A 26,466-nucleotide genomic window follows, 5' to 3' on the forward strand; every position below is an offset into this window, starting at 1 on the left:
CAGTCTCCTGTACCTTTTTACTCTTGCTCTGATTTTGGCCATTCCTGAGGATTTGTATGTTAAAAAGGACCATTGCCATTTGAAGCCTGGCAGATCTCGACTATTTGCAAATATGACGACAGGTCTGAAGTCCACCGTTAATAAAAAGATCACTGAACTGTCTGTTGTCTAAACCAGAGTTTACCAGCTTCGATGGCGTTAGCAAATGCACCATCTGGACCCTGCAGTTCCTTACATGTGGTGACTTAGGATCTCTGGTGCTAAAAGATGTAGTTTTCTAGCTTGGCATTGTTCATCTGCCTGTCTTCATGGGATGTCTTGCTTTCATATAGAATAGTTCCATGCTAATTCTGAACTACTCCTTAGTTTTATATGATCTTGCATGTTTTGTTTAGATCGGCAGATACAAAGCCCCGTTCCACCAGCTAAGAATATCATATGGTACTAACAAAGGGAAGAATTACACTGAAGAGGAGGATCGCTTTCTAATCTGTATGCTTCACAAGCTAGGATTTGATAAAGAAAACGTCTATGATGAATTAAGACAGTGTATCCGGAACTCCCCGCAATTCAGATTTGACTGGTTTCTCAAGTCCAGGACTGCAATGGTATGTGTTCATCTGATTTGCTTTTTGTGTGTGAATGCCTATGACAGCACAGTTAGGCACGGGGCTAATTAAATCGCTTCTGAAATACCTCAGTACGTGCACGTATACATTATGTTACATTTGTGTAGACTTTCCAACAACTGTAGCAGATGGCAAACACAGTAAGCTAAAAAGTCTTACAGGAGAAGACATTCAAAATTCCAAGGTACTGTTTTTCAAAATCAACCTGAATTTCAGTTAAATACAAACATGTTTTAAAAAGCAAACATCTGCGATCAACTCTGTTCCTGTGAAGCCAGCCAGTAACTATGAAAAAATACTTCATTGCTTTTTTGCTCTGCCAAGGTGGAGCAAAAACCTTAGCTACTTGCAAGCTATTTCTGATATTCTAATATGGTTTTTACATTAAGTGGCTGCCTAACGTAGTGAGTGAACATGTTTGTGCCATTTAGGAGCTGCAACGGAGATGCAATACTTTAATCACCCTGATTGAAAGAGAAAACATGGAACTGGAAGAAAAGGAAAAGGCAGAAAAGAAGAAACGTGGACCAAAACCATCTTCGGTAAGATTTAAAAAGGCATTTCTGTGGAAAAGCTCATTTGAAGACGGGGTGCTTTTCTAATTGGCTAGGACAAGTGATAGCTAACGTTACTGAAAAATGACAACAACAAAAAACCCTCATAGGACAGCGTTAAGAGCTGCTTAAAGTTCACGCTGTCATTCAGCCAGTACGGTTGTGGGTGTCAAATAAAGGGAAATAAGTTTAGTTTCTAAATTGTAGCTCCCATGCTTTGGAGCAGATAAATGTGTTATGGTTTGGATCACCGAGTTGGTACGCTGCATAGGCTTACCCTGGTAAAAGAAACCAGAGATTTTTTTGGCCTTTTGATTAATTTTTATCCCCAAGGAAATGATGATATGTTTACCACTGAGGGGGGTACACAGGCGCTGCAGACCATTCATTCCACTCGGAGAATGCTACAGATCTGTTTACAAGTGTTCCTGCGTAGACTCTGCTGCCATCTCTTTGGGGGGGGGCGGGGGGGCAGGTGTTGGTCACAAAGTGGGCCTCTAGAGCAGGATTTGAGAAAACCGCGCATGTGCTTGACTACTCTGCTGACTAAATTCAAAGTATGGCTAAAGGAAGATAAGTTAAGTTGGTAAGGAAATGCCAACTTTATCCATTTTCTCGCCTAGATTTGTCGTTCAAGTTGTTGCTGTTGTATCAAGCACAACTTACTTTGCAGATGTGCAGAAATCAGTAAAGTTAACAGTGGTGGATTAATAAGTTTCTTAGAACTGTTCACAGAATATTTGAACAGATGTTCAGAAATACCATTTCCTAAACAGGAAGCTTTATAACATCCTTACTTGCTTTTATACACTTTTTACCTCTGTGACATTGTACTCTTCCAGAATTGGAAGAATACAGGACAACGGCTGTCTGGAGGAGGATGTGCATATTTGCCATATTACAGCATTTGCAATTTATCACGTTTTAAAGCTGCTAGGGTGTAAATCATCTCCATCTGCTTTGACTTGAAAGGCATTGCTTGCTTACATTCTCTTTGTATCACAATAACTTACTAAAAAACTTACCTTACAGGCACAGAAGCGCAAAATGGATGGTACTCCTGATGGTCGTGGAAGAAAAAAGAAGCTAAAGCTGTGAATGCAGAATTTTTGTAATCACTAAATTTAAAAAGTAGTTCTTTAATTTACGGGTCTTCATAAGATGTACTGTATAATGCTCAACTATTATGTCATTAAAGGACATCGGGTTCATCTGTTTACTGAACTAGAAACATAGTACTTAATGTAGTTTCACTTTTTTAAATGCAACAGCTGTGCTGAATTTTTTTTACCATTAACACTTGAAGTAATAAATAGGCTTCATTTATTAATAAGGCTTCACGTGACTTTTTTTCATTAATGTTTACACTTGAATACCTATTTATTTTTTGTTTTTCCTCTTTGGGTGTTGCAAACACTTTCTCCATTCTGAGCAGTAGAACTATTTAGTTGTGTTGTCTTGTTACAAGCCACCACCAGTCAAACCTTGTTTCTGGAAGTTCTGTGTCTCTGACCTTACATTTATGGAACTTAATTTTACTGCACAAATAGACTCTGTTCTTTGATATTAGTGGAAAGGCCAGGTATTTACCTGAAGAATTAATAATCAATCAACATACATACAGACTGGAACAAAATCATAACATTTTTCTGCTTAAAAGCTGTGCTAGAAGGAAGGTAAGTCAGTCAGCCAGTCAGGCATGCTGAGGTTTGCACTTAATTAGAATGGCCTAAGAATAGTAGAATTGTTTGTGGTTGCCAATAAAAGCAAGTCAGAACAGAAGACATAACTATGTGAAACAACCCGCTTCCCTCAAACAGCTGTGGTAAATGCAGAGACAGTCTTGACGACTGTGAGAAGAACCGGGGGCAGACTCTTAGGTGTGCAAGATTGTAGTTGTCTGGCAATCCACGCTGTTCACTGAGCTACTCAAGCTGTACCGTGCACGAGTGTTTCCTACGCTGGCCTTTCATTTTCATGTGTCTGGCATACAGTGACTGAGATGCAATTGTGCATTTCCCACTGCCATCATCTAATGTAGCATAATTTTGGAATTTACTGGGGGGGGGGAAAGAAAAAAAAAAAAACAAACAGAACAAATGCTCAGTTTGCACTGAGTAATCTCTGCTCAGGGCTCTGAAGAACACATGTCAAAAGGCATCAGTGTTGTATAAACAGGGAGAAACGCATCCCTAGAAAAAATCAGCTTTTTTGGAGCTTAAGCACTTAAGCAAAATGAGACTTAAAAAGCTGAGCATTCACAGGTGTAGATTTCATGTACAGCAGTACGGTTCTTACTAGGACATAAATGAGTTTCTATTTGCAGGTGAGTGATTTGCAGACACCAGCTGAAAATGAGTGAGTAACCATACTTGGCTCTTCAAAAAAGTCAAAAGAACCTGGTATGTACAGGAGAGTTAAGAGCCAACCTACAACACTTCACAAGTTGAATTATCATGGCAGCCCTAGAAGGCATCAGTCTAACTGCTTACACAGTGTACCCTAAACAAAAATGCTGCAACACTGAAGCCTTCCTTGAAAAGCATCCCTTTTCACAAAAAAAAAAAAAAATCCCCGAACACCATCAAAAACACAAAGCAGAACAAGCTTGTTTACAGCTAGCCTAAATGAAAACCTTTAGAGGAAGGAGAAGGGAAAGATTTATTAAATAGCTGAGCAGCACTTCATTTGTGCTAACAACTCTCAAGTGAGTGTGCAGAAAGCAAAAGCAACTAAACCTTAATATTGCAAATGGCATCCTACTACTGAGAGAAAAGCCATTTTCTTTCAAGTAGAAGTAAAAAATAAAGCAAAATATTTGCTCTAGATGATACAAGTGTGTTCGCCCAGCACCATATCTGGGAAAATAAGCTACTTTTTAGACGTATTTGCCTGTATGTTCATGGCATGTCTGTGTCAAGCAAAGGAAGGTAGGTGATTATTGTGCAATCTGGGAAAGTGGTCATTAGGACTGTTCTGAAATACAAGAATCAGTGTAAGGATGTCTGAAAGCACTCGATGCCAGCACCTAAGCACTAACAGTTTTCTAGCGTGGCTCCACAGTATAGTTCCAATTCTCATTGATCACACTCCTTACAGATAACTGCGATTGCAGCCTTACCTGTGTGAGTCTCCTGCCGCTGTCCATAGGGCTGAGGTCCTCATTGAAATTCAAGACGAAACTGTTGGTATCACTCATTTAAAAGAAAGAACACGATCATCTACTACTTAGCTTCCATTCTAATACTACTACCTTCTTCCTTCCCCAGCAATAATTATTTAAAAAAACAACAAAAAAAACCAACACCCAAACCAAAAGCAGTTATGTGAAAGCTAGACACTGCACATGCAATCAAACCCAGCATCTTTCTAAGCACCAACCTTTCATGGTGGCTATAAGGCATGTTTACAGCTGCATATATTCAAAACATTAAAGAAAAGCTAGGTTTTTTTTTAAAAAAAAAAAAGCATCAACTCCCATTCATGGTGTACGAGTTTGAATTCTATAAATAAGTTACTCACAAATGAACCTGCACAGCGACCCTGCCAGAAACAGCTGCCCGTTACAAATAATTGAACCAGCATTAGAACCGGAGCAGCCACTTGTCTGTGCAAAGGAGTCAACCACGAGGAGTCTGCTTTTTTGGTGAGATGACACGTTAGAAGACGAGCACCCCAGACATTGGCTAGACTTGTGAACTGTCGCTGCTGCTCTGTCATGGGGCCACAGTTTCACTGCTGGCAGTGAGGCTGATGGGTGCTTTGCTTTTCCCAGCTGAGGGCTGTTCTCTCTGCTTCAACACAGAGTCACGACCACAGCGCAGAGCAGAAGCAGCAGTCCTGCCGAGCCTCCAGTAACAGGTACAACACTGTTTCCAGCGTCCCTGGCTTGTGATTTCCAGAACTGGCCTGAGATGCGGCGTGCCAGCTGTAACCACGTCTTTCTGGATGACGGCAGCTTTGTCAGAGCAGTCAAGTGCAACATGCTGAATATCCGTGCCCCTGTTTTTATCTACTCCGATGTCTTGCGTGAAGACCAGGGCATCTGGGTTGGCTCTCCTGCTGCGTTTAAAGACTGTGGTGCCAACTCTTCCTTCAGCAGAGGACAACACGTGGTGGTAGTCAAGACTTCTTTTGCCATTGTGCCTGTGTGCATTTTCCTTCGATTGGACCGTGTAAATCGTGTGAGTGTACATTCTCGGCCAGCTGCCACCTTAAAAAAAAAACCAAACCCAAAAAACCCCGAACACATAAAAAACCAACAACCCAGAACAACCACCTCAGGCACATTTACTATAAGCTGGAAAACAACAAGCATCAGATTCATCCAGACAGATGTCCCAAGTTTGCTGCCAAATAGTCTAATTAAAGTCAACGGCAGAAATGGGCACTTGGAGATTGGATTAATCTTTTCTTAACGCAGACTGCTGAAGTAGGTCAGATAAACTATATTCTAAGAGAGTCTGTTTCTTTCTAGCATTAGTGCAGAAAGGCTACTGCACTTACCTAACAAACACTAGCCTTAATTTAGGCAAAAAGAACCCCACTTCAGGAGACTAAAAAAAGAATTCAGGAATTTGAATTAATCTGACTCAAAGCAGGATGCATAGTTCTCTTTTTTAATTTCATATCATATACAAACCAATTACCTTTTTTTTATTTAAATCAGTTGCAAGAACATAAAGTCTAATTTCTTAGTTTTCTCCTATGTAAAAAGGCCCCATGGTAAGCTAAACCAGTGACTTCTGCTCCCAGTCATAGGTGTAGGTGTCTGCAGTAACAGCAAGGCTGCAGAAAGGCAGCTCAGGGTTACAAAGTAATGCTGTCCTTGGTTCTACACCACTGGGGAGGGGGAACAAAGTAAAAGCATCGCTGAAGTCTGTTGCTGACTAACGTTGTGCCCATGATTACCTGCATGCTCTGTTCTCCACCTCAGTCATCTTTTAGCATGAAAGAATTTCTGTAATGTACGTATACGTAATATACCATAGCTTACCTGGAAGAGTGGAGCAGATGACAGGTTGAAACCATCGGAACCAGGCTGTTTTACTAGAGGAAAAGCATCTGCATGATCAGCCGCTAATGTAGCATGAAACTCCAGGTTTCCAAAGGCTCTTGCTTGTGTCTCAGGTTGAGCTTTATCCTAAAGGAAGTAAGTTTAGTATTTCCAGATTCACATGGAAATTGGGGATCTAAAAATGCATGTGACCATAACTCTTTGTTTACGTACCAGGATCTTGAATCTGTACAAGAGGGAGGGTGAGTCAGCCAGGCATCCAGATTCCTGATGGCCTGGGCTGTACTTGGGCACGTACCCATTGGCACCAGTGCAAAGGAACACCTCGATATGCAGCTGAAGGAGTCACCAAGATGCTAAACTGGATCCACCATCACTTGGCCTTAGATTTCAGATCCTAGTAAAGCAGATAAACACATTTTACATTATACCAGTCAATTTAAAATTACTAAATCAAGTTATTGCCAAACTATTGTTCTTAAAAAATCTCAGGATAGAAATTATCTAGCTTTACTTGTATTTCCCTTTGCATGTGAAGACAGGATGTTCCATGACTCTTACTACTAATTTTTCATAGCTTTAGTCTTATTTTCTATTACAGTTCATACCAACATGTGGTTCTTACAAGTACAGCTCTTCAGGCAAGCTTTTCCCTTCTCTTCACTAGAGGGCAACCCTTATTCACATATAAGAAACTACCCAACTTGGTAGCATTATATAAAGCAAAATAAAGTTCTTAACAGGACATTTGGGTTACAGACTGATAACTCAAATAAGGGACCAGTCAAAACCAAAATGATTTCTGGTCCAATGCTGCCATTACCAGGAGTTTCCCTGGAACCTGATAACGGCTCCAGTCAGTGAGTGAGTGGAGCGTGTGAGAGCACCTGCCCTGAGCCAGAACTGGAAAAAAAAAAATAAAAAATCAAGAATGAGTCTGAGCATCTTGGCTGAAGCCAGCTGCAGTTATTGTGCATCCAGTCTGCAATTGAGAACAGCTGCATGACTGGAGCCTCAGGTATTCAATTCCTGCATTTCTGGCTAGAACAACCTAAGCACTGAAATTACTTGGCCCCCTCAAAATGGGGCAAAAATTTCTGGTGTGGGCAGCTTCAAAGCAAAACAACCAGAATGAGGGGAATATGTGATTATGCAGTAACTGAGCAAGAATTAATAGAACTGTGGTTTTAGATACATGCACCTAAATTCTGCACCTACCTTTGGAATGCTTTTCCTCTCGGAGCCCATAAACAGAACCAAAGCCTGTTTCAATTACACTCAATTACATCATATTTTAATGCTTCTGTTATTTTACTTTTCTGCAGTGGAAATACATAGACCATGTAGGGGTCATAAAACTAGTAAAATACATATTCAGCTCTTGTTAAAAGAGGTTCTGTTTTAGCTTTCATAATATGCTGAATATAAAATTGACTTTTTACCTTTGGTAAAGACTACATCAGCTCCTTCTCCAAATTCCATTGATCCATCAGATATCCAAAGCTCCTTTTTGGACATCAGAAACATTTGAGTATTTCAACTGAACTCTGCTGCCACTGGGTCACTGACCTGTGGGGAAAAGTGAAATTAAATTATCAAAAAATGCCTTGGTTGTAGCTTTACAATGATCATTGGACACCATTGCCCTAGTAGTGATGTGCTGATCAAACCTTTCAGCAGTACACAGCATTTATAAGAATCCCTCCTACACACACACACACACACCCCTCCAGTTGTGCTTCTCATCATGACCCATTAAAATACACAGTTGTAGTGCTTTATTTCAACATTGCTGCATAAAAAGGCAAAAGGTATCTGTTTCTTCAGATACAGGACATGTAACGTATCTTTTCAGTGACACCTGCAAAAGTTACTGGGAGAACAGGGCTGTGGGCAAGAGGCCAATAAAACTAGATCAGGAGCAGTACCCTTGCTCAACACCAACTCATTTCCCCTACTCCAAACTACAACCCGCATATTCAAACCAACGAGCACAGTCTGGGAAACCTCATCTGCCCTCACTTGCCCCCAGCTGCACTGCACACCTTCTGCTTGCAACCTAGAAGCTGCCTGCAGTTTGCCCAGAAAAGTAATCTGGCCAATGGCCCATGCCTGGAGACAACATAGGAGTTGTCCTGCCAGTAGGTTAATTCCTCTGGTGCAATGGTAGGTCGCTCCCAGTCACCACCTTTTGGCCTTCCCCACCACAAACACCTCGTGGCTGCAGGAACCCAGCAGAGCCCAGCACATTTGGAGGGAGGAAGCTGGCACCGGGCCACGTGCAATGGCAGGGAGATGTAGAGAGGAAAGGAAGGCAAATGGCTCTCCAATGCAGAAATAAGGTAAAGAGCTAAACTATCTCACGACACTATTTTGTCTCATTGGCAACAATAATGCCAGCATCTAGGGGTAACAGTGATTATACACACAGAAATGCAAAATTAACTTAATATGCAAATGCCACCACAGCTCCAGTTATTTCCTTCCTCATCAAATCATTTTCCTCTTCCTGTGTAGCATTTGTGTCCTGCGTTACAAGGTGGCAGCAGGAAGACTAGTGCTGAAGCCATATCTTTAAATGAAATTCAACACCAATTGTTTGAGCAAACAAGACGGAGACATTCAGTTAATTCGCACGTAACACAGTTGTCTCCACACTTGCCACACAACTGGATAATGAAGCAGAAGGCTAAAGAGCAGCTCTAATGGTCAAAAGGGCTGAACAGCTCTGACAGACACTGACAAGGCCTCTGAGGTATCCAGTACTTTGGGGGAGAAAAAAAGAAATCAGGTCATTTTTTTATGTATTGACTAAAGGATGCAATGTTATTCTAGGAGGTTTGAAAAAGTTTGGTATGTTCACTGGAAGTTAAGTCTCAGATTCAGAGCCCTTGGTCGCCAAATGCTATTCAAGTCATTCCTCAAGCTAACTGCAACAGAAAATCTGGTCTTTGTTAACAGTCTACAACAGTAAATTACCGCTACTTGGTGCACTGCTTTTTTGGGGGTTATTTTTGCTTTAATGTATATGGGAAAATTGTCACAAAGCCACACTAACTCTGAATGAAATGTTTCCCACTGCTTAAGAAAAAGACCCCTTATTACACTGAATCTCAGTTTTAGAAAATCAACCTCAGGACTACAAGTTATTTTTGAAAACAGTCTCTCTTAGAACTAAAATTCCTTCCCCCTTCAGCCCCTGCCTTCCTGAAAAAAAGCAGCAAAGTACTTGGGAATAGGCTGGACTATGAGGTAAATAAATAGAAAAATAGTATTTTAATTACTGGAAAAAAAATTATTTAGTTTAATTTTATCTCACCTGAGAAGATGTGGTCTAGAGCAATCTACAAGCACTATAAAACTCCTAATGAAGCCATCTGAAATAGTCCATGATTTTCTCTTGACAACTGGTACTGGATGGCCTATGCCAGAACATCTCTTTCAGTGGTTACAGAACACCAGCCTTTCAGCCTAAATTTGCTTTTGGCTGATTTTGCCCGTGAGGCTTCATGGAAAAACATGTAAGTCCTAAGTAAAAACAATGTACCTGCTGGAACCTGACGTCCACATCAAACACAATTGGGTCCCGTGGGTTGCAGATGATGGGAAGGGCATATGGCTGACCAGGCGCACCAGTGCAAGGGATGAATTTCACAGTGTAAGTACCTGAGTAATCCCGTACCTGCAGAAAGATCAGAGAAATGAGCGTTTCTCCACAACCTCTGAACAATGCAACTATGCAACGGTACAGGCTTGGGGAAGAGTGGCTGGAAAGCTGCTTGGCAGAGAGGGATCTGGGAGTGCTGGTCGACAGCCAACTGAATATGAGCCAGCAGTGTGCCCAGGTGGCCAAGAGGGCCAACGGCATCCTGGCTCGTGTCAGAATTGTGTGACCAGCAGGACCAGGGAAGTCATCCTCCCCCTGTACTTGGCACTGGTGAGGCTGCACCTTGAATCCTGTGTTCAGTTTTGGGCCCCTCGCTACAAGAAGGACATTGAGGCACTGGAGCATGTCCAGAGAAGGGCAACAAAGCTGGAGAGGGGTCTGGAGCACAAGGTTGATGGGGCACGGCTGAGGGAACTGGGGGCGTTCAGCCTGGAGAAGAGGAGGCTGAGGGGAGACCTTATCGCCCTCTGCAACTGCCTGACTGGTTGTGATGAGGTGGGGGTTGGCCTCCCAAGTGACAAGTGATAGGATGAGAGGAAATGGCCTCACGTTGCACCAGGGGAGGTTTAGATTGGACATTAGGAAAAATTTCTTCACAGAAAGGGTTGTCAGGCACTGGAATGGGCTGCCCGGGGAAGTGTTTGAGTCCCCATCCCTGGAGGCATTCAAAAGACGAGTAGACAAGGTGCTTAGGGACATGGTTTAGTAGTGGACAGGTATGGTTGGACTCAATGTTAAAGGTCATTTCCAACCAAATGATTCTATGATTCTAATCACTTTTTCAGCTCACATTGCCCCTGAGGTGAAGCTGAATTCCCAGCAGCATCCTAAACACTTTCAGAAACTTGGACATTGCTATTTACGATCATGGTGCTTTACCTCATGCAGGAAGCATATGCACCAACGCCGTTGGCACACTTCAGCAGCACAGGCAATGCACTGACACGTGCTGTCTCTCTCCTCTACTGCTCTGTAAAACAAGGACTACGACAAAATACCTACTATCAGGCCTTTGAGGGGCTGACCTTGCCGCAGTGATGGTGGGGATCAAACTTGTCAACGTCCAAATCTAGCATACTAAATCTCTCTGAAGAGAAGATGATTTTGGCTGGATTTTTAGTGAATGCAAATGTCTCCTTTCCTGCCCTCAAGAGCTGAGTAACTGAGCTATGTCCCTCTCACAGAAGCAAGACACTTTTAACCAAGCCTCTCCTGCCCAAGTAGAGGCAGAGGCTTTGGGGCCACAGTAGTTCCCACTGGCTCCTGGATCCAGCAGGAGCTAAGCAGCTTTGCCAAATGTGGGGAAAAATCCAGCTTCTCATAACAGCAACAGCAACTCCTAGATCAGTTTCCTGGCAATGCCAAGGGAGATAACATTAAGGCAAATTCTTCAAGAGAGGCCACAGCTCCAGCACTGGCCCGCTCAGTGAACAGTGCTGGCTAGCACTAGTGTGAGCACGGGCTCAGGCCTCAGGACTCAAGCTCCAGGGACACCAGGGACTTCTGACTGTTCATTATGTAATTAAAATACATGACTGCATCCAAAACAGTTGATGCTTACTGATCTTATAGTGCTGACGGCTGCATGGAAAGTATCTTAAAAATTGACATTCCCTTTGCTTCCCTAAATTGAAGTCTGAATGGAAACTCACAGCAAAGTTGGAGATAAAACTCCACTGCTGCGCAGGCTGGTGGAAGGTCGGCTCACTTCATAACAGACTGAGGGTAAACGTGACGCCAGGGTGGTCAGCAGACATCACCATTGATGCCAGAGGTGTTCCTGAAAGAATAAAAATAAAAATTACAATTTGCCGTAATTCTGTTGCCTGGCATCAGTACACACAAGCAGCACACAAAAGCAAAGAAGCAAGAGGATGGAAAGAAAGTAACTTACACCCCAGAAAAGGAAGTTAGCCTCAGTTACTTATTCCCCTTTACTGGGATATGTTTCTCCTCTGCCAGGTAGACAGCACTACAGATACTCTGGCTAGCACAGGTGGACAGGCTGGGTACGCACCCGGGTGGGACATCACCAGCTGGCCCTGGAAGCGAATCTGTGTTCGGAGGTTCACCACAAGTCACCCTTTGTCATTGATCCACATACTCATGGGATAGAGGGAACCTAAGGAGGAAAAGACACAGATTTTAGCACCAACATTTCCCAAGTGCATTTTTAAAGGAAGGCTCATCACATATTTTCTGCATCTGGAGATCTGAAACACTTTACCTAAACCCTGGTGCTCTTCACAGACATTAAACCCTGTCACCTTGATTGTTCTGAGACAGATCTCAAATCCCACCAACTTCAGAAGAAATGCACTCATTTACACCTGCTAATGGTTCAATCCATTGAGACATTTTTTTTTCTTCCTTTTACTGACATAAGACCAGACTCACCTGAAGTATACCCACATATGGTGATATAAGAGAGTGCAGGCAGGAGAAAGAAGGGGTCTGGGACTTTTTGTCACACAAACACTGAGGCTGCTCACTCCAGTAATATCCCTTTTGCAGGCACTTCCCCTACACAGGGCTATGGAAGTGCTTCTCTTGCCCTGTAACTGTACCTATTCAGCACTGGAGTCTCTCCCTCCATAAGAACATCTGCTTTAGGGTTGGTTTGTGCACCGATTTGTCTCATTTTTTATAGATTAAAAGCAGCATACAATTAAAGGGAAGATTCAAAACATCTAGTTTAGTAACACGTCACTGAAAACGAAACATAATTGTCTTTTGGGTGGGTGTTTTAACTGAGAGTCAGCGTGTTGTTACTGCTTTTGAGATTCTCAAGGCTAAAAAGCACAAAGTTACTGACTGCATGTCAGTACAAAGAACAAATCTGTACTTCTAAAAACATTTGTGCTAAGGGAACATGTATCAAACTGCCTGCATAGCGACTAAATCCCTTCTCATGCCATCCTTAGTAACACTTTCTGGTGGACTTGTGCTTCCAAAGACTCCTGTTGGGAGAGGAAGGTGCTTCAGTGCCACATACCTGCCCATCTGTGCCAATGGAGCCACTGCAGTCCGTCAGCAGCTCGGACATATCATAGTAACTGTTGAACTCCCAGGCAAGCCTCAAGGTTGAGATTCTGGTAGAAACGCAGGGTTTTGGCAGACCACAGAGCACTGCTGTACTGATAAGGTGACATTTCTCCAATCACTTTGAGGTTCTTCGTTTCCTCTGTAATAAACCCATGTTTGCTCTGGATCTCATTATAGTCCAGTAGGTTGGAGCACTTGTGGTGCCCCACACGAGTGCCATCTGGGCTAAGCGTTAGCTCGAAGTTGGATAAGGGGTATGTGGACGTAACTGGCAGCATTCCTACAACATAAATGTCGTATCACCCTTTAACATCCTGAATGGAAATAAAGTATTCGTTAACTGCTTGTGAACATATTTTTAGAGCTGGGGTCTGGAAACATAGGAGCTAAGGATGCCCCATGTTTCATCCATATGTTAACCTTGCAACTGGCAAGTTGTTCATTAAACATGGATTATTCACGGCTCTGCCACAATGCAGCAAACAACTGTGGAGGCAAACCTGTGGGAGAGGAGAAGTCCAAAGCAGGGTGTGTTAATTAACTCTCACCAGCCCATACGCTTACCACCCATATGGGGCACTGTGACTGTTAGTTGGATCAGATTGCGATGGTCTGGATTGTCTGGACCCGTGTAGCGAATTTAAGCTGAGAAAGGTTCTGCTCCTACTGTTCCTGGGATGCGAGGTTGGCAAAGACCTGAGCAAAGGGGAAAGACAAGTTGTGAGATGCCTGCTAAACTGTGTTGTTTCTGCGTTACACAGCTTGGAGATGTCTGTCCATAGACCTAGGTCAGAAGAATGCAGAAATGTTGACACGCTAATTAGGAAATTCCTCACAGCTCTGCCCATGCTGTCTGGACTAACTCCTAGGGCCAAGAAGTCCTTTTCCTGGAGAGGCAAGGGCAGAAGTACAGAAACCATTCAATGCCCAGCAGTGGTTGAGGAACCTGACTTCTTCCTCATAGGGATTTGTTCTTCCTCCCTAGAAATGGGGAGATGGCAACTTTACATCATTTACCTTTGCAGCCATCACTCACTGAGGTGAAGAGCAGGGTGGTTCACAACCACACCTGAGGTCTTGCCACAGAAAACAGGCTGCCTGAGAGGAGCCAACATCTTGCAGACAATAGCTAGCTAAAATACATAGGAGCAGTTTGTGCCGTTCTGCAGGGCCACCTCTTACACCGGAGAGGTATTTCAGCTTCTTCTGACTGAGGCAAAGATCATTTCTAATTATGTAAAGAACTGGCACTTTAGGAGCATAGTGGTAAATCCGCAGAGAAGCAATGGTGCCTAATGGCCACTTTAGACCTATAAATCTAACAGTTAGGAGCCTCAGGGAACCTTGAAAACTTCACAGGGTACCACCTAACTTCCTCACAATGAAAAGTCTCAAGGGAGCTACTTTTCAGCCACTGAGCCTGAACACAACTGCCTAAAACCTTGATGGATTTCAGTCCAGATTACGTGCCCAAAAGTTTCCCTTCCTTCCCCAACTTGTGATCTTAACAAAAAATACTGCCTCCATTCACAAGCCTTGTCTTGTTGACAGACCACTGCCACAACAGGACCATCATTAATACCCTCGTAACACAAAAATTCTTCAGTTCTTTCCACATAGTTCAATCCTACCCAGGGGTTTTGCACTGTGGCTGAAGGAGATGGAGGTAAAGGACTCCATGTAGCAGAGGAGATGTAGCAGGGGGACTGAACTGCACCAAACCAGAGAGCTGAGGAAGCACAGCATGACCCACTTGCGTAGTCAGTGAGCTAGTGCTTCTGTCACCCTAAGTATTTAGTTAGAGAGCCTAAATGAAACATTTTAGTCTAATGAGACAGTCACCCCCTAGCACCCAACATTTTGACACCTTGATTCCTGAGATGCAGTAAAATCAGGCTCCTGCTTTAACTTGGGGCAGACTAGGCCTTTAAAGCAACTGCCAAATAACTGTTCTAGTCACTAACTGAGCAAAAAGATGCATTTTCCTCATCTGAATTTCTGAGAAAAAGCAGCAGACTAGATATACACATCTAGCTGTGGATCACAGTTAAGAAACCTCAGGGATGTGGGCTAAACCCAGAAGTAGGATGTCCCCTTACCTTCTGAAGTGTAGCCTAAGTTCTCAGCAGAGATATGCACACAGTGCTGCAATATCTGAATTTCCACGTGGATTTCATGCCCCACCCCTTTCCGGCACCTGTATTTCAACTGTCTTTAGTCTGCAGGTCTTCAAACAACATCAAATTCAATACATTCACAATCTGCTCTCAGTGTCAGTAGCTGTGTTTTTTGAACTAAAAATAGATGGAAATAGAGGTGTGTTTGAAATATGTATATTAAGGAAAGCAAAGGATCCAAGACAGGGGAAGTAAAATCCTGCTCTACTCACTAGTCAAATTAGGTGTAAATAATCATTATCACCATACACCCACTAATCTTTTACACATGGCCTGTGAGGGGTGCAAACTCTTGAAATATCAGAGTTGATGAGAAGATTACAAGGTGCTTTTGCCTTTCACTAGAAGAGTCCCATACATGTATGAAAAAAATTAACATATGAGCACTAATGCCCTAAACCAAAACATGCCATAGCAGACCACCATCAGCTGCAAACACTACCTCATCCTTTCCCAAGAAAGGCTACCTAATTACCATCACTAACAACTTACCTTCCTCTCTGTTTACTGTATAAATTGGACTTAGCAGCTCCAGACCTGCATCAGCATTGGCATTCACAGCTCGAGCTGCACACTGAAGCCTGCCTGGAAATATATAGAGTCCAGGGAGATGGATTTGGTGCTGGTAAAAAAAGTGTCAGGGTCCACTTCCCTCATTGGACTGGTGACACCATCACTCCCACTTGGAGCACTGACAAGCCAGTGGTAGAGGGTCAGGGTATCATTGATGTTTTCCATGGCACAGATAGATCCAGTTTTGTCGTAGTCCAAATACTTGGGATTGCATGCCTGTGGGTTGGCATTTACACAAAATAGAAGGGGTTATCTATTCTTACCTACACTTGCTCCAGGCAGGCAAACTGTTAGGCATTATTCTAACAGTACCATGCTTATTACTAAAACTCTATCAGCGAAATAAGACCTTTATGCAGACATACTATTTTCCTCTTAATTGAGGGCATGTGAATGAATGCCATGGGACATTTAATTAATTTTTAATTAATAACAAGAGCAAACAAACAAAAACCCAAGCCCCAGGTAGTAGTAAGTTGTTACAACCCATGTGTCACCTCTGACCATGCAAACCTGGAAAATGCTAGCGCTGACTCCAAAAACTGAACTCTTATTTGACAACATCAAAGTCAATTCTCCCAGATTCAGGCATCCTAGCTTGAAAAATCCCTGGGTGAAAACACTCTAATAAACTAGAAACTGTTAGAAAGATAAAATGAATGGCCCGAATTCATACATCCCTGAGAAAGAGCTGCCAAGTTACAACTGCACCCTCCCCAGCAGTCTGTTGCTGCTTCCACAACAGAAACAAGCAGGAGTGAAGATGCATGTGTGCTTTTTGCTAGTATAAAATTCAGCTGTTTTTTTTTTTCTCTCTCAAAATCATCCTTGATCAACAGTTTAAAACACCTGACTTCACACAGAAGCAGCAGGCAGACAAGTACATGTCCCTCTGCCAGCTCTGTCTGGGAGAGCAGTCTCCCGGAGATGGGACAGATGGCTCATCCCAGAGGCTGTTCAGTCAACTTTGGTAAAATCTGCCGCTCAGCTGCTCATGGCACAGCTCTGCTCACAAAACCCAGGATGCAAACCATTTCTGGAAAGCTCTGTGTGCCACCGACCTTTTTTGGGGCAGCACTTATCTCCTCCTCACCTTCCTGCCTGTTCAGCTCTGGGTTTAGAAATCTCTATTTTTCTGGCCCCACTTCCATGTGTCCCAGTCATCCCCTGGAACTGGTTATTAGTTTGACAGCACAGCCCCAGTACCAACAACCTATTTGGGTCAGCAAGAAACACTCACTGCAGAAAGAGCTGTCACGGATCAGGGGTGCTAGTGACCCTCTCTTAGAAGCTCTCGTTCTCTGAGTTAGGTTAGCAGAAAGACTTAGGCAAGCGCCTCTAACACAGTTGTCATTTTCCAGAACTGAATACTTTTTCAATTTTCTTACATGGTCCAGAGTGTGGAATGAAAAAGTTGGGACAAAAGCATGCAGAAACAAGACTTGCTGTTACACAGACAACAGGACAGCCCGTTGGACAGTGTGGATTCTCTTTGCTTTTAGCAGTATCATCATACATCAGAAGTGAGACAACCTGGGGCACAGATGGAAAATGTTTCCACAGATGGAAACACCACATCTGCATTCCTGGGCAATGGGGGACCTGGGTGCTAGCTCCCAGGAGTGGGATTTTCTATAAAAAGCATCCCACCACTGGCAATTCCTTACTGTAAGTGCTTAGGGGAGACATCTCTTCCATACTGCAGGATGATGAAAGCAGAATAAATCCAGACAATTGCCTTAAAATAGCAGAACCAGGAATGTGAGCATATTCCTGTATCATCTTAAGCTACCTATCATAACAATATCCAACCCTCTACCACCTCAGGGGACCTGACGGCAAAACTCAAGAACCAAATTCTGCTAAAACACACGACTCAGGCAGGTAACAACCTGAGCTAGGCTGAACTTTCATTCTTATGAAGAAATCCTGAGTTTGCATTCCAGGACAGAAAACTCAAAGTAGCCCAGAGCAAACAGGATCTCACCTCCAATCCAATGCTAATCCAGACCCTTACAGGTCCCACAGTTAACTTGGAGAAAAACAGAACTAGACAATACTCAAGTCTCCCATTACAAAACACACAAAGTGAAGCACGCACTCCTAAAGTACAGTACTTACCATTTGCTTCTCAGGACAAGAATTCAACTCCCTGTGTCCTGCATTCATTTGCAGGAAGGCACTTTCCAAACTAATATTTCCCATCCCCACACTCAATGAAGCCCTCACCTTCTGACATTGGACTGTAGTCTTCCCGAGGTGGCTAAGCCATCCTTAGTGTGCACTCTGACAACAGATACTTTGGAGCTATCACCGAGGTGTAGAACATGGATTCTTACTAGTGCAATATCTCCAGGTTCCTGAGGCTCCTGAATGCTGTGTTTTATTTCAGAGAATTCAATCACTGGTTCTAGATGGAAAAAACAAAAAAACCAACCAATGAAACAAAAAGAAACAGCCCACAATAAAACCCTGGACATTAAAAAAAATTTTTACTCATGTCAAATAGACCAAGCATAAATACCGTACCTGAGAGTAGTTAGTCCAAAGGAAATTAGAAAGTCATAGCAAACTTGAAAAGTCAAAGCAATTGTCTGGCTATTAATTTATTTGGCTTATTGATTGCTGTCTGGAATGACTGAAGTGAAATATTTTGGAAACTGGAATTCAGATAGAATTTTGTCGCTATTATTAAAAGGAGAATACCTGGTCCCCTGGTGTTTGCTTTAGTGGAGCCTACAGTGGAATATTTAGAGATAAAATATGTTTAGCTTTTGAAGAAAACAGTTACTTTTAGAAGTTACTTATTCTAATGCCTTCTCAAAGGTATGGGATAAATCTGATTTTCTTAAGTGACTCTCTATGATTTGTAAGGAGTCCATTTTACAGCATTATCAATTATATTATGTTGGGGTTTTTTGTTTGGGATTGGTTGGGGGTGGTTTTTTTGTGAATTTGACCTGAGGCATCCATGATTCTCTCAACTTACTCAAATTTACGATACTCTTATGAAAGCAACACATATAGAGCAATAAACAGAATGGAAATAAACAAGATAATTTCTCTTCCCATTATCCCACAAAAGGGAGAGGCAGTGATGCATTCAGAATAGATTAAAAGGGTGCAAATTCAAAATGTAAAATACTGGTCAGTTTTCTAAAATCTTGGTACTGGGTGCTTTGAAAACCAAACACTGAATGGAATTAGTCCCATTTTCCCATTTCCAGCTACGTATATAATCAACAATGAACATAAAACTCACTGTCTTCTTCATCCTTAATCTCGATCATGGTCTCTTTCTGATCCCCAATGGAAGCACCAAATGTGGAATCACTTTTTGGTGTTCAAGCACCAATCTGAATTCCTCCTTGTCCTCATAAATTACATCATCCTCCAGAGTAACCACACAGGGCTTCTCAGTTTCTCCTGCAGAAAGGTATGAAGGAAGAACAAGACATTATCTTCACAGGAGTACCAGGACCAGGATAAAACCAAACCAAACCCAAACCCCCACACTTTTTCAGGCCTGCCATAGAAAAGACAGTCTTAAGAACACAGACGCAGAGACTAAGTGCTGACTGGCACACTTCATTTTTTTTTTTGTTGTGTTTGAGTCAATCTCTGCTAAAGAAAAATCCCATGACTCTGCCACAATGGGAACTAAGCAGCATCCCTTTCAGTGTTCAGCGGGGTATGTACGGCAAGGAACCTGCTGTTCCGATTCTCCTCTGCTGAAGGCACCCCATCAGTATTATTCCTGTTTATTCTCATGAACAAGTGTGACGCTCAAAAGTGTAGCAGAGGATGTTCAATATTACTGAATTCTTTATAGTCCAACTTCGGCCATAAAAATCTTCTAAATGCTGCTGTCATAGTCACAGAACTATCTGTTAATTATTTCTGTGCCACCACAGAAGTTCAACTGGCATAACAACTCCCAGAATGTCCTGGTGGTCTAGCTCTTATTTGCCATCAGATTACTTGTCAGACAAAAGTAACACATTATTTTCTAATTCCAATGGGAAAAGCTTACCTGGGAGAAACACCTCTACAGAATCATCTGTATTTGGCCTCTCCTTGTAGTCCATCATGACTTGGGCAGAACCCTGGCGAGTATAGCAACACACTCTGGATTTATGGTTAATGTCACCACTTTGATATATGACGGCCACCAGCAGTTCATCTTCTTCATTTGCCATGTACATTGGTTCTTTGAACTGGACTTTGGGTACCAACAACAGAACGTATTATGCAAGTTGAAAAGGACCTTTACACATGGGCATAAAATATTAATAACATTCCTCGATTAGAAAAAAAACCCAACATTTTTTTAAACTTAGCATATTATTTGCTAACCTTCTACAATAAACTGAAGACATTTCAGAGTTACACATGCTTTTTAAACACAGATTTTGAATCTAGATGAACTCAAATACTTTCCTGGTCTGCAGCAACTAATTGCCAACTTAGTACTAATTCTGTCACGAGTCTTCTCACAGTAGCTAAGACTTGGCGATTTTTTTTAAAAAAACAGCATTTGAGCCACTTCAGAGCTGTGGGATTATTTTCTGTCAAGCAGTCTCTTACCTCGGATGCAGAGAGGAAGTAGGTGCATCACAGAAAGGGTTGTCAGGCTCTGGAATGGGCTGCCCAGGGAAGTGGTCAAGTCCCCATCCCTGGAGGTATTTAAAAGATGGGTAGATGAGGTGCTTAGGGACATGGTTTAGCGGTGGATGGCAGGGTTAGGTTAAAGGTTGGACTTGATGATCTTAAAGGTCTTTTCCAACCTAAATGATTCTATGATACCACCCGGGACAAAAAGGGATGATGACCACAATTCCGCCTCCACTGAAGTCAGCACCATACTTTGCACTGACTTCAACAAGTGAGTTTTTCAGAGTGAGACTGTAACCGGTCTTCAGAGTTCTGTCTGAGAACGAACTTTCTAAAACAATGTAACTTCTTTAAGTCTTTGAAGTGCAGTGAATTTGCAGAAACATGAGACTGCTGAGTCAGCTCGGTTTATTTAGCAAGTGCTGGAGAACCTGTAAATGGTGCTGTGTTGAGTGTCATTTACTTTTAAAGTTTTACACCTACCTTTTTTTTTTTTTTCCACCTTAATTGCTCCCCTAGAAGAAACAATACAGTTACAGCTTCATGCAATGGCAATCTGCATAATTATTTGAAAAACCTAGCTCCCTACAATTTTTGGTGTTCAAGTAACTACTAGGGAAAAAAAGTTTAATCCCTATTCCTTCTCTAGCTTCACAATGAATATTCATTCAAACAAATAGCCTTAATGCACCTGGCATAAACAAACGTACTTTTAGCTCATAGCGCGGTTCCACTACTACGTTAACTAGTCCAAAATAGTATCTTCAAGCACCTAATGAGAAGGAAGACAAGGCAGAGTGAAGAGCCTGCACTATAGCCCCATGTTCCACCTTCAGGTGTAGCACACAGCTGTTAATCTTTATAATGCAGTTGTCGTAAATGATGTATCACAGCACTTAATACACGTAGTAGTTTACGCTACTGCCAAAAGAGCTCTTTCACCTTCTAAGTGCACTTAAAACACTAAAAGGAAAAACCCGTGGAAAAACTCTCCCCCACCCTCATTATACTTACAGTCCGTGACAGTGTCATTGATAAACACAGTAGTTGTGCTGGGCTTTCCAAGCACTGCATTCGCAGGCATGCAGAGAACTACTTCAAACTTCTCTGGTCCTTCCAGAATTGGCTGGCCCAAATCATCAAGGATGATGACTGGAAACACTTGCATGTTGACTCCTGGTGTAAAATCCAGGTTACGGCTGATGCCCACATAATCAACTCCAGCTGTTTGGGAAGCAACAAGATTTATATGGTCAGTTACTACCATATGTTGGCTTGTATGTTTGTGAAATATGTTGCAGCTGTTTCTATTGCTGTCCTGGAGAAAATTTAGTTTAGATTTTTGTCATGTGCAAATAAACTTAGGAATAATGAACACACAGTTCAACACACACACAAATACACGTATCTGGATCATCATTTACTCTTTATGCCATCAGCACAGTTAAAACTTGCTTAAGATCCCTAAACTGCAGAGTAACAGGCTACAGTCTCAACAACACGCAACAGATGTCCACAGCAATTTAACCATTTTGCTCAACTCTGGACTACATACATGATGGTTTTACTTAGCTATTTACTTTTAAAGGAGCAGATGTCTGTCCCAGAATAATTCCAGCTATACCCAAGAAAAAGTGTCTTGCGCTAGGCTGGATCACTGAGCTTGAAAATCATGCTGTTACCACAGTTGCATCCCTAAAAGAAGCAGGCAGACTGAGTGCAGGTGGAAACACCTAGAATGACTTTTTTGTGTGTGTTAAATCAAAACTGGAAGATGTATAATGACTTCCTCCTTCTACTTGTGTCCTATTGTTTCATTGAGATTCTATTTCCATAATTTTGCCTTCTTTTTAACCAGAGTGTTCCTCCTTACCCCCTTTTCTACTTGTTCTACTTGTTGCTTGTAATGACAGTGATTCTTTCCCTTCTTTGTCACAGTATGTTGAAGTTTACATACCTAAAAGCAACTGTGCCTTTAATTTCTTTTCTTCATTATGTAGCCTCTGGATCAGAGGCAAGGAACACTTACCTGCAGAAAAGCTGACCTCCCTGGTCGGTTCTGTGCATCATGAAAACTACAGTTCTTGCACAGGTTTTGTTCTTTCCTTAATCAAATAATGCATGCATAGGCATTCCATATACAACCATATTAATAATTTTTGTTTGCAAAACTCTATAAATACTTGAAACTAGGAAAAGATTTAGTGAAAAGAATTTTTTTCCAAATCTCATAACTAGGCTTTAACAGAAGTGATTTTTGAAAAAAACCCCTATAAATACAAGATTAGAATGCAACATTAGTTTGCTACTTTATACACAACACAGAAAATCCAGTAGGACTCAATCATATTTCTTCTCCTGGAGAGCGAATCTTCACATTTTTGTCACATACGTTGTCTATTTTGCTAAGCACTTGTCTGTTCTTCAGTAACTGTAGTCAAATTCTACTTCTGTGTATGTACCTTACAAGTTAATTAACTGTTCCTTCAATCATACCTGCTGCATTACTAGTTGCTGTAATTCTTTGTTATTTTGGTAGTGAATCTAATTATGTATCACATACATATTAAAAAAGACAATTTTGCTTTCAGCTTGATTAATATGAAAATTTCTGAAGTCTTGTCTGTCTCTTGCCAGTGTGTCATCAGTTTGTTGGGCTGAACAGAGAACTTCTCATTAATGCAACCAATTTCCTTGACACCGAGCAGCTATAACTGCTCCTTAAATTAACTTAGCAGCTAGCAAGTCAAGCAACGTATTTGAACAGCACCATAAAATTTTGGCCAGCCTAAGTATTCCCCAAAGTCTGATCAGGAAAATGACTTTTTGCTGGGGCTGAGACATAAAAGCAGGGGTTTACAGAGAGAGTCACCAGATTTTGCATATTTTGAGTCAGTGTGGGACAGAGAAAACCCTTGGAGGTCACAGTGATGGTGCCTTCCAGAATTTCCTCCATAGTAACTGAAACACCCTAAAATCTCAGATATACCGGGTCTCATAGATAAATAAAGCTTCCTTGGCTAATGTACTGATAACATCATTTCAGGGCAACTGCAGATTTATGCTGTAAATTCAGTTTTATTCCCAGAAACACAGTGCTATAAAGACAATACTTACTCCAACTGTTTCTCCCAATGCCTGCCATCCATTAAGGTGCAAGTAAAATAACGATCATTTTATTTACATCCATTCTGCAGTCTTCATCAGAAAGGCAGTGCGCTTAGCCAACCTGTCCTTGCCACATACAACTGGGACACAAATATCTTTTCTACCTGATAAATCCATGTCTGATGTCTTTTACTTAACTTTTCCACCCCATATATACACTGAAGATAAAAAAGAGTGAATGCCAGATACCCCATTTTCACACTCACGTACTCTAAAGCAACCTGAGTGACATTTTTATGAGGAACTCACCCGCTGTTGACATGGGTTCTGTTTTTCTGGAACGCACTGTGACAGAAGCTGCTTTGGACAGATCTGTTCCAGTCCTCCAGACACTATCTCCATGTAACCAGCACTTTCATCTACTTGAGATTCAGTGTTACCAACATACAAAGCAGGTTCTAAAAAGAGAGAGAAATGCATGCATTTTTGAAAGAGCCTCTCTTGGCCTGCTCTTTGGCACATGTATATTTAGTGCTTAAACTCTCCAGTCTGGCTTTTAATGCTCAAAATCTGCAGTTTGACTTTTAATATGTTAACAGCTGAAAAAAAAAAAAAAAAAAAAAAAAAGCATTACCAATTTCCCCTGCAAATCCCAGTAATATCTACTGTCCACTTACATAAACATTATTATGCACCCACTTAATGTAAGGGTTTTTTTTTTAATCCATTAAAAAACAAACTAAACATTCCTTGAATTAGGTAAATAAAGTGTTATATCTCTATATTTTTGTTCTTATCTGCAGTTGACAGAGATCTTCCACAGCCACCTGTTCAGCTTACTGGCTGTTTACCTTACCATCTAAAGTAAAAAATTTCAAACCATTTCAAAAACTGTGACTATGTAGTGTAACACAGACATAAGACATGGGATTGTTCTTCCATTATATTTTTGTTCAGCAAACCAAGGCAAATTTTTTTTTAAATTTACTATTAAAGGAAATATATACCTAAATCCACCTTCCTCTCTCTCTAAAAGATAAAGGCAGTTTTCAGGATTTCAAGAGTTTAAACTTTTTTTAAAAAAATTGGTTTCAAAGCATATATTTGATATGGATGTGGCAGATTAAAGGGTTACAAGCTGGTTTTTTCCTTCAGTGTGGTAGACTGACTTTAGTTATTCATGGGGAATACAAAAAGTTGCACAATCCAGGTAATGGAAAAGGTCAATATTAAATTGGGTTTTAGCAGACTGTTGTTTAGCATGAGAGATCAAACATCACAAGACAGTCTCAAACTAGCGCCAATTTAGCCGCCTTTCTGAATACCCACCAAGAAGAATGAAGAAGCACACACTGGAGACACATTATAGCTGCACTGCTTTTACTAAGTAATGGATAGAGTCTGCTAAATTCAATACATGGCCTCCTTCACTTTTTTCACCTAAACAATAGTAGGCTTTCTCTTGCTATCAGTATTAATAGAGCCTGACAAATTTTTCCTGTGTTGCATATTACTACTAATCTATATTAACACAATGTAGAGAATCTCTCCAATACCACAGGAACATTATTTCAGCACAATAGCCAGTATCTTCCTTAGCAGAACAGCCACAGTTGCACAAAAGCCTGGCACTCATCTAATATGCTGCATTTCTATTGTACCTCCTTGGGCAAATTCAAAGAGCTCTGAAAAGCTTTAGAAGTCAGGATTGTTGTCTCCTACAGCTGGGGAAATGGAAGCTTAGAGTAAAACACCATGGTCTGTAAAGAGTTTTTAATTTTTGGCTACCTGGTGTTTTCCAGAGCTCAGTTTATTACTGAGCTTAAAGCCAGTTTTATAGAAAGAACAGACAGTTTCCAATGACTCAATGTGCCAGTTTATAGCAGGCTTATTTTGTAGTCAAGAACTATATTTGGAAAACTTAAGACTCAAATGACTTGAAGAAAGAGTAGTATTATCAATTACCTGTCTGTATTAACAGCAGTATATGAGTGACTATCACCATGCTGAAAGTCAGCGTACCACCACCAACTCACATTCACACATCTCTGAATATCTAGTGAAGACAGGGTTGTGATCTGAACTTTATAGCTGGCCTCTAGCTTAACCAAGCCCTCAAAATCTCATTTGATTTTAGAAATAGTTTAGTTCTAAATCTACATCTCTTCTTCTGTGATTCATGACCAACTCCATACATTGTCATCTTTGAAAACATAGACTCACAAATGAGATAAAAACCATCAAAGACAATTTGTTGCTTCATGCGGACTTCCGTGTCAGTTACGTTTAAACAAAAAGCGATACTCAACACCTGTAGTCTGTCAGTTTTGAAATACTAGTTCTTGCTGAATCAACTGAAGCCCTGACTTGTTTTTTTCCAGCTACACAGTCAAATAAGCATAACACTGACAACAGGAAAAAACCCACCCTGGGGACCTCAGTTCTCATTCAGGATATAACAAAGGTCAGTCAGATCCTCAAGAACAGGAGAGGTACAGGACTGGAAGAACCACTTTTTCCCTCTAAACACTCACTGCAGCGACACGCATTTCCGCCTCAGCAGGAAAAAAACCAGTGCCTCTTCAAAAAAAGTTATACATGTATGTATGCATATACATACACACATATAAGTATGTGTACATATATGTATACGTATATATGTGCATGCACACACATACATATTCTTACATTTTGTGCTTTAAAATAGCTGTCTTCAAGCAGAGAACTAGACACACATAAGTTGACTGCAAAAATCACTTGTTCCAGTTACGGAAGTTACTGGCAATACTTGCTGACTGACAATAACTGCATTTGCTCTCTTACCTATCAGTTACCTAGCTAGATAACATACCCTGGTGCTTAGAACAAATGACCATCATTTCTTGACTGACATCTCCAGATCTTCTAAGAGGAATCAGCAGTTCACCTATATCTTCCTCTACTTGGTATTCCATCTGAAGAATATATACATGAAGAGAGAAGGGGAGAACCAAGGTTGAACACCTGTATTCCACTACATACAGAGCATGAATTTAGCCAGGGAAGAAATTTAGTAAAAAATACACATTTCTTGTTCAGCTAG

The 26,466-nt window shown here is 41.4% G+C and overlaps 1 protein-coding gene and 1 pseudogene across 1 annotated transcript in view; one reads left to right on the plus strand and one right to left on the minus strand.

The window, feature by feature from the left end:
- The window catches only part of SMARCA5 (SWI/SNF related, matrix associated, actin dependent regulator of chromatin, subfamily a, member 5), a 22,705-nt gene extending 19,456 nt beyond the window's left edge, over positions 1 to 3,249 (plus strand). The window contains exons 21-23 of the mRNA XM_035899169.1: positions 396 to 608; positions 1,061 to 1,171; positions 2,216 to 3,249. Of these exons, the coding sequence (XP_035755062.1) occupies positions 396 to 608; positions 1,061 to 1,171; positions 2,216 to 2,281 (390 nt within the window). The 3' untranslated portion in view covers positions 2,282 to 3,249. The remainder of the gene's footprint in view (positions 1 to 395; positions 609 to 1,060; positions 1,172 to 2,215) is intronic.
- The window catches only part of LOC104130595, an 86,576-nt pseudogene continuing 62,323 nt past the window's right edge, over positions 2,214 to 26,466 (minus strand).

Source organism: Egretta garzetta, unplaced genomic scaffold (genome assembly GCF_000687185.1).
Source record: "Egretta garzetta isolate BGI_Z169 unplaced genomic scaffold, ASM68718v1 scaffold258, whole genome shotgun sequence".
Classification (NCBI taxonomy): domain Eukaryota; kingdom Metazoa; phylum Chordata; class Aves; order Pelecaniformes; family Ardeidae; genus Egretta; species Egretta garzetta.